The sequence below is a fragment of the Alligator sinensis genome, unplaced genomic scaffold, assembly GCF_000455745.1.
Source record: "Alligator sinensis unplaced genomic scaffold, ASM45574v1 scaffold686_1, whole genome shotgun sequence".
Taxonomy (NCBI): Eukaryota; Metazoa; Chordata; order Crocodylia; family Alligatoridae; genus Alligator; species Alligator sinensis.
Window position 1 is genome coordinate 624,161 of NW_005842760.1, and position 9,413 is coordinate 633,573.

General features: G+C 49.2%; 1 protein-coding gene across 14 annotated transcripts in view; it reads right to left on the reverse strand.

The window, feature by feature from the left end:
• MADD (MAP kinase activating death domain) overlaps positions 1-9,413 on the reverse strand; it is a 122,836-nt gene that overhangs the window by 93,066 nt on the left and 20,357 nt on the right. For all 14 annotated transcript variants that reach the window (XM_025216655.1, XM_025216664.1, XM_025216667.1 and 11 more), the window contains one exon: positions 3,721-3,907. In XM_025216655.1, coding sequence (XP_025072440.1) covers positions 3,721-3,782 — 62 coding nt within the window. In that variant the 5' untranslated portion in view covers positions 3,783-3,907. The remainder of the gene's footprint in view (positions 1-3,720; positions 3,908-9,413) is intronic.

The following is a 9,413-nucleotide window of genomic DNA, read 5'->3' on the forward strand; positions in this document are numbered from 1 at the left end:
ACCCCCCCCTGGATGAGCCACAGCTCCATCCTGTGCCCCCCTGTCCTGGCTGGGCAGCACCTGCCCCAGCCTCTGTCCCATTCCCTCCTTACCATGGAAGCCTTGATCTGTCCCCACTGCGCCCCTCCCATTCCACCACAGCTCTCCATACTGCTGGCTGTGCTCCTCCCTGTCTACGTGCTGTGTTGCAGCTGCATGTATGCATGGGCCATATCAGCCAAATTATCGGCCGCATCAGGCCGATTTCCGATATAGACAATTTTGTTTATATCGCTGCCAATCCGATACTGGACTGATATACTGCTGCACCTCTAGCAAGTGCTGTACTACCCTGACATGTCATCCCCGCCTTGCACAAAGATTTGTGGGGCACAGGTCCCCCTGCCCTCCTGGAAGTGCACGCAGCAACAGGGAGCCAGCCCCACCCTCCTGGACAAGCCACCCGCAGCCCTGTCCCACTCTCCACCGGGGCTCTGTGGCCACGCATTGCAGCCCTGGGTCCCAAGCCCCCCGCACAGCCTGGCTGGGCAAAAGCCCCAGCCTGAGACCTGCCCAACTCCTTCCCTCCCTATCGGGGCTTCAATCCCCCTTCCCTCCCCTTAGACTTACTTGCAGGAGCTGCTCTCCAGGCTGCTTGGCGGCCTAAGCATGTACATGCACACGGCACCCCCTGCCTAACCACCCTTCTCTTGCTCCCCCCAGCCCCTTGCAGGATGGAACCCTGCCAGCCTGCAAAGAGTTCTTTGCAAAAAAACAAAATCCATGTGTTTCTCTGTTAAAATGAAAAATCTGTGTTCCCGCCCCGGATCGCTTATTTTTAAGCACTTCTTCAGTCATGCTCATCTGCACACTCACTGTTCAGAGCATTTTAAAGGCATCTGGAGCATTTCAAACATTATACCTGTCCAAGGTTTATATCAGGCTTCAGCAGTCATGACACTGAACTGGCTAGTTTGAGTGAGAACTGCAGTTTGCACAAACACCAAAAAGGGAGTTAAGCCAAATAATTTTCTCTCTCTCTACCAGACAACTACACACGGTACAGCCAGGTATTTCTGACAGACAGCAAAAAAATAAAATGAATTACAACTGAAACAGTTACTGTGGCTATAGGGTATAGACAGATGTAATAATTGTATTACTATCAAAGGATATCAGTACCAGCTGATATTAATGTGCAATTACTTCACTTCAATCTTGCTTCATTTAGGGTGATTTAGCTAATTTGTATTGTTACAAAATCATACAGGTATAACAGTAAAATCATAACTAGGGGTCTACCCAACTACAGGAGGTGGCCAATTTTGCGGGCAGAACGCGGGCCCAGCCACTATTCTCATGGGCTTATCATTGTGAAGCCTCTCCACACATCTGATTGGCCAAGGAGCCTTAGTGGCTGCACCCCCACCAATGACTGGTGGAAAGGGCTTTCTGTCACGAGGCCTCACTGATTGGTGGAGATTGGCAGGGCTGCGTGACAGGCAGCCCTCTCAGTCAATCAGCAGCAAGAGGTGGGAGCTATCTTCCATGCCAGCAGCCCCTTTCATGCCAAGATGCATGGCTGGGAAGACTGCTGACTCCCACTGGGGAGCCAGCATTTAATTTTAGCAAGTCCCCCGTTCCTCACTCCCCCACAGATTTTGCAGAGATTTCCACGAAATCGGTGAAAACATGATTTGAGTTATTTCTAATCATAACAACTGATACACACTTCCAGACAGCATCTCCTCTTCCCTTTAAAACCAGCTAAGATACATTTATCTATACCCTACATTAAGTCCAGTTAGCCTAATAAAGTAATAGAACTTGCTGACTTCATTACAAGTAGCCATTCCCCATTTAACCAGTGTGTACTTTTTGCTTTGTTAAGGCCTTCTCATAAAAAGAAAGGGGAGGTGGAAGGGGTAAGCTGCCATTTTATGATAAATGTAAGTCTTTTATATTTGGAAATGGAAGCTCAATGCATTTCAGAATGCACTCAGTAAGTGAAGCAGTAACAAATTCAGTAAAGCCACTAATATGTACTAACGCACAATAAATTCTACATGTATATTTGAAATATACGATAGAGATTTGGTGGCCAATATTGATAGCTGATTTTTAAGGAGGCATATCAGCCAATACCAATCCGATTTCCAATACGGCTGCGTGCGGCTGGTAAGTCTATTGTGGTGAAAGGAGAGAGGGGAGGGAAGGGGCATGGGGTGGGAGGGAATATCAAGGCCCCTACGGTGAGGGAAGAAATGGGACTGGGGCTGGGGTTGCCCAGATGGGAAGGGGTGCAGGGAAGGGGCATGGGGGGAAAAACAATGCCCCCTGCAGTGAGGGCGGGACTGGGGTAGGCACTGTCCAGCTGGGGCAGGGCTGGTGCAGGATGGAGCCACAGCTCCCACTGCTTGTCCAGGAGGGCATGGGGAGTGGGGTGGGGGATCTGTGCTGGGCAGTCCAGGCAGGCTGCAGCACTGCACTCAGGGTGGGTGGCAGTGGCACTGTGGGGGGGGCTGCAGCCACCCCAAATTTCACCATAGCCCCCCCTAGCCTCATCCAAGCGCTGCCACCGCCCACCCTGTGCGCCGTGCGGAGCCACTGCCCCCCTCCCCACCCCCGGATGAGCCACAGCTCTATCCTGTGCCCGCCCTGCCCCAGCTAGGCAGCGCCCACCCCAGCCCCACTCCCTCCCTCACTGCAGGGGGCGTTGATCTACGCCCCCCACACACACACACACACCTTCCGTCCCCCTCCCCTCCCACCACAACAGACTTACCAGCTGCACACAGCTCTCCACATCACCAGGTTGTACTCCTCACTGCCTGAATACTGCACTGCAGCTATGCGCACAAACAGGCATTTATTGGCCAAATTATCGGCCACATGAGGCTGATTTCCAATATGCTCAATTTTCTTTATAATCGGTGCCGATCTGATACTGAACTGATGCATCGGTGCACCTCTAAAAAACACTACAAGTATGAATTGTGTATTTCATAAGTACTCAGTATTAGTCCAATGAGTATTTTAAACTATTAAAATTCAAATACATCATCTCAACACTTGCATTTTGTTAGTAGCTATTTAAAAACTTATTTAAAAAGTTAGGCAAGTTTCTTTGGGTAGATGTGGTATCTTTTATTAGACCAACTGAGTAGTCAGAAAAAAGTTACTTGCAAGCTTTCAGGCACAAACACCCTTCTTCACCCCAAAAGCTTGCAAGTAACCTTTTTTCCAACTACTCAGTTGGTCTAATAAAAGAGATCATATCTACCCAAAGAAGTTTGCCTTCCTATGTCCTTACACCAACACAGCTACAACCAAAAACCCTTTAAAAAGTTATTCTTTTTCCATATGTGGGTATAAACCACAATGCAAGATTTTAGATAAATCAATATTACTAAAGGACTAACTCTAAAATTGCAAATTCAGCTGCTCTGATTTTCTTGACAATTATTAATTACTGGGTTTACAGGACAATAAATCTCTCTCTCAAGGGAAAACCAAAGAATTAGCTTATATTAATATTTTGATTATATGGGAGGTTTCAAAATCCTAGTTGGGTTCAAACCACATCACAAATACTTGTTCTCTACACATTCATAGCAGTGTCTACTTGGCAATTCTAAGTGCACATTCTGAGCAGGCCCAGGGGCCATAGTTTCTCTTTTCCCTCTCCCCACTCCTTGCAAAAGCATGAATAAACCCCACCCAAAAAAAGCCTGTAGTTACCTGGCCCCAACAATCACAAGATAGTCAAGCAGCCGAGGGCAGATCTTCTTCTTCTGCACCATTGTTCTGACCCCTCCCTATGTCATCTCAGTGAATCCCTTTTTCATTGGGACAGCAGGCATCCAATCAGCCCCCGTTGAGTGCCTCAGGAAAGAGAATATGCATGGAAATGTCTGAGAAGTTCAACCTAGAATCAAGAAAGACAAGGTCAGAGGCCATCAGGAACAGGAACCACATTCATACATGCCTTCCACCCCATGACCATCCCTACATAGACCCCACCCCATTGTGTTCAGTGATGGCTACCCATACACCTGAAGCCAAGTAATTCACATTTGCTTCTTTTTTGCCCTTCCCGATTTGCCCAGACTTCTGTGCATTATCCAGCCAACTCTTCCATCCCCTAACTGAGGCACATGCCTTCAACTTAAATGAATCTCAGGGTTTCATACTTAAACTGTGCCATGAACATCCACCAGTCTCCATGCAGTCATCATAGGAACAGAATGCAAAACTACGCAATGAGCTTATTACAAATCCCCGAGGTGAAAGGCAGGAAATAAATGTTAAAAACTAGTGTTATGGAGCGAAACACTTATAGTGTGCAACACTGGAGAAAAAGCTAACAAGTGAGATAGCTTTTGCATACAGTGCTGGCTGGAAAGATTCATGAAGTTTGACTCCTGTGTTCAGGGACACAGAACTTTGTAAATTCCTCGTGATTTTTCATCTTAATGTAGTAGTTCTCAACGTTTTTAGATCCAAGGCAGCCCTTGAAAAATGTCTGCCCATGGGGCCGCAGCCAGCTGGGAAGGGTCCTGCCCCGCAGCCCAGCCTGGCCCCTCCACACCCACCCTCAGCAGCACAGCCGACCCTGCTCAGCTTCAGGCTCATGGCAGGCATACAAGCCCCAGCAGTGGGCGGTTGCCAGTTCTAGGCCTACCAGCACCCCCGAACCAGTCCGGGCAGCCGTGGGCATGTCCTGCTTGGTCAGTCCAGCTGCCAAGGCACCTTCTTCCCACAGCTGCAGTGGCATCACCTCCACATTGCCAGCCGCTGCCTGTGTGCACTGGGCTGGGCTGTCAAGGAGCTGAAGCCAGCTGAGAAGGGCCCTGCCCCCACAGCCTGGGCTGCGCCAGCCCCACTATCCACCCACCTCACCCAGGGCTGAGCCAGGCCAGGTCCAGGTGCTACTGGGGGTGGGCACAGAGGAGCTGGGCCAGGCCATGAGGGCAGGGCCCTTCCCAGGCAGCTGCAGCTCCATGACAGCCTTGCCCAGCCTGGGTGTAGGGAGCAATCCGGGCACACAGCTCCTGTGGCCCCAGTCCAAGCAGCAACCAACTGAGAAAGGCCCTGCCCTGGGAAGGGCCCTGTCCTCCGTGCCCACCCTCGGCAGCACCTGTGGGTCAGCCCGGCTCAGCCCCACAGCCCTGGGTGAGGGGGGTGGATGGCGGGGCCAGGCCGACCAGTCCCAGCCACGCCTCCTGCTGCACAAGCAGCCAAGTGTAAGGGAAAGCTGAGCAGACCCCGGCTGGGGTCCTTGGGCCAGTATGGGACAGAGAGGAGACAGGGGAGTTTAATCTCCCTCCATGCCCCGCTTCACCTGAATATCTGGCCATGCCCCTCCCTGACAAGCCTGACAAGGGCTGCTTCCCCCTTCCCCCTCCAAGTACACTCTTGTGGGGGTTCCTGTAGGCGAGGGTTTTAAACCCTGCCCCAATCATACTTAGCAGCCTGCCAGGGCCTGGCCATGCAACACCCCCCCCCCAGTCAGCTTTCCTCAGCCTCCCAGCTGCTGCCAAAGGGAAGAAAGAGCTCACTCTAGCGCCCTTCCCCCCCAGCACCTAGCCTGAGCCACTGCACACATGTGACTGCATTTCCGGAATCAAAAGTAAATGTCTATTCACTTGCAAATTGGTTCAGTCTATGCAGGTCAGACTAACCTACAAAGATTGAATCAATTCAGGCTTTTTGAATATCTGTACTTAGCTTAAATGGCAGCCAACACTACATTGATACTTCACCTGACTGACCTACTCACCAAACAATAGACTGACACACAAGAACCTCAGCGGTTTATTATAAGTAAAGAGCCTAGAAGCATGATAAGTGTGGCACAGCACAGATGGAGAGCTGAGCCCTACAATGAATTGCTTACAATCTGATAGGAGGCATGCTGCAATGATAGAGGACAACAAATAGCACAGGGGAGAAAGAATTAGGAAGGACACAGCTTACAACAAAATCACATGGCTACCACCCATCTTATCTTGCCAGCAGAGTATCTTTTCACAGCTCAAAAGTCAACTTGTCTATTGCTTCTTCAAATACTTTATACAGAATACTTCAAGCAAGTTACTACTTGACTCTGGCATCCAGGAGCATGCAATGCTGCAGTTGCATCCTACTTTTATTTGCGGTCCACCCAAAGTTAAAACCAGCTGCCTGGCAGTGGCAGCATTTCTATTCAGGCAGCAGTGAAGGAGTCAATTGACTTTGTGGCTCATTATAATCTACTCAATTCCCAAATTCTTCATCTCACAGGCACTAATGACCCTCTGCTTTTTAATGGCCTTGATATTCAACTAATCAAACTAGCCTTTCTTCTGCATGTCTGCTGTCTAGTATCTGCTCCTGGTAATGTAGCTCCTATTTCACAGCTCCACAGACTGCTTTTTTAGCTCTAGCTGAAAACGTAGCTAGGTGTAGAAATAACTTTTAGTGATGCACTGGATGCACTGTCAAAATGCTCAAGGCAGCCAGATTTTGTTTTATGAAACTGAAAGGGAGATATCTATTTAATTTAATGACTGCATAACTAATGAAACAACATTTCATTAGTTGATTATTTTTGCCTAGTTTGTTTTGTTTTTACACATAATACATAGCAAATTAATACATTTATATTTGGTTTTGCTCCAATCTTAAGCCATGTAATATAACCCTAGGGTACTAGCTTATTACTAAAGTTTCTAGGGTTTTTTTTTAACTTCATAAAAAAGAAGATGTGTTGCGTTATATGTGATGATGCACTACACTATCTGCATCCTCCCCTTTCAAAATCCTAGATCTGCCCTTGGTGGTATCTACCTTTTACTCTTTGGTCCACCAATCTTATCTAGCCACTGAAATGCACATTATAGATTGCAATGGAAACCTAAGAATCCTGAAACATAAGTGGTAGAAAGGCTGCTGCCAAGGAAAAGTTGAGCTCCATAGGTAGAGAGCGCCAATGCCACTGTAAAGGCAGAAAGTGCCACCATTATAGCACAGAGAAGACTTTATATTGTCTATGGAAACTTAAAGCAAACAGCCACTTTCTGAAGGACTCACAGATTCGCAATCTAAGTTAGCCATCCATACGTGTGTCAACTTTGTGAAACGTCATGTAGGCAGATCTGGATTTAAGCATCGTATATATTTAGCAACACACTCAGTCTTATATCTGGCTGCTCATACTCCCAATGTTTACTATAAGTTATAATCAGATGAAAGAGAAGAAAGCATGAATACTGCGTGCCCCCAGAGGCTGGGGGGGCACGGCAAGCTCCCACAGGTGGTGGTGGCAGCAGCAGCAGCAGCGGCAGGAGCATGACAGCAGCAAGCAGGAAGCTCCCACAGGCAGCTGCAGTGCTGTCAGTGGCGGGGAGTGGCGAGCGCCAACCGGTAGTCGGCGATCGCCGGCCCCCCCAGGCGGGGGCGGCAGTGGCCAGTGGCAAGTGTCGGTGGTGAGGGGTGGCGACCAGTGACTGCCCACAGGCACAACCAGCAATATCAATGGCACCTTTTTTGCAGGGGGTGCACTGCCACGCTCAGGGGGTGGGCGTGCACCCGCATGCACACCCTCTGCATTGCCAACTGAATAAAGTGCTTTTCTGGAAGGGCACTTTTTTGATCTCTCCTATTCCTTCCAATTCATCACTGTTTCAAAACCCATCTATTAAATTGGGTCATGACCCTAGGTATTAAGAGCAGGAAATTAAAGCAGTGTGGAAAGAAATGCCTTTCCTGGGCCTTGTTCTCTTCCTGTTCAGGCTGCAGCTTAAGCTTTTCTCTGCAGACAAGGATGAAGGAGAGTGCTTGTGACTACTAGATCCCTTTTAAAGGGATTTTGCTGGTCTCCCTCCAAGCCTTAGATTTGACTTACTTTCTCTAATCTGAAGGGTCAGTGAAAGTTAGGGAAATGAAGAGATCCTGGCCTGACTCTCCCCACATTTCTCCTTTCTTATGCTGCCCCTCAGATCTCAACTGAAAAAAAAGTTCTTGGCCCTGAGAGGACAGCAACTGTTACACGGAGGCTCTGCTCTCCCTGAAGATTGTCCTTTCCCCAATACTTAATGCTGAGATACTTTTTTCTGAGGAAGGCTTTCAGGTAGAGAGGAGACATTCCTAAACAGCTTGAATCCACCAGACAGCTGACTGACTGACTGACTGATCAAGCTGTGCAGCAGAAGAGCAACCTGGCTTGGGAACAGAATCTCTTGGACTGCATGTCAAGGACGGGGGACAGTAAAAGTAGCTGAAGTCCATCACAGGAAGGCAGGCCAAACAAAAATGATTTCCCACTATAGGCCACCAAGAACAACTATGGTACTTCCACAGATAGGGCAAAAGGGAGGAAGACGTATCGCCCACAAGGAAAAGCCCTCCTCTCTTCAACTGTAGAGGAGCATCAGTACCTAACAAACCTCATGAGCAGTGGCAGTTGTGACACCGATTACTACCCCATGGTCCTAATCCATGTGGATACCAATGATGCGGCCAACAGAACCCCTGATTACCTGATGACGGACTACCACGCTCTGGGGGGCATGCTGAGGGAGACAGGGGCACAGGTGGTATTCTCTTCTGTCCTACCAGTGAGCGGACGTGAAAGACAACACGATACCTGCAGAGACCAACTGGCGGCTTCGGGAATGGTGTCTCGAGGTGGGCTTCAGCTTCCTAGACAACGACCCGCACATCAGGACAAGAGACATGCTTGGGTGGGATGGGCTTCACCTTTCTCCCAAAGGTAAGCATGTGTTCTCTTCTAGGTTGGTGGATCTCCTCCGGCAGGCTTTAAACTAGGCTCATAGGTGGAAGGGGAAGACGAGGGCAGAGGAAGCCTTGGACCACTAATCCAAGCATCACCCACAAGAACAGCCCGGCCTAGGCCGACGACGAGCAGAACAAATACCCAGATAAGCAACAGGGGCCAGAGCAGCACTGAGAGCAGGGGGCCAGTGCACACATCTTCAGGAGGCCTCAAATGCCTCTACACAAATGCTCGTAGTATGGGGAACAAGCAAGAGGAACTTACCCTCCTGCTAGCTGACACCAACCCAGACATAGTGGGGCTCACAGAAACGTGGTGGGACCCAACACACAACTGGGCGGTGAATATCAAGAGCTACAGGCTGTACAGGAGTGATAGGACAGGGAGGAGAGGTGGGGATGTGATGCTCTACGTCAAGGAGGAATACACATCCTCAACGAGTAGCACTGGGTTAGAGGAGGGGCACACTGAAGTGCTCTCGGTTAGAATACAAGGAAGTCGAGGGAAAAGGGACTTAATGGTGGGGGTCTACTACAGACCACCCAACCAAGGGGAAGAGCTAGACCAGGAATTCTTAAGTCAGCTCACGGAGGCAGTTAGGTCAAAAGACGTGGTCATCATGGGTGACCTGAACTTTCCAGACATCTGCTGGGAA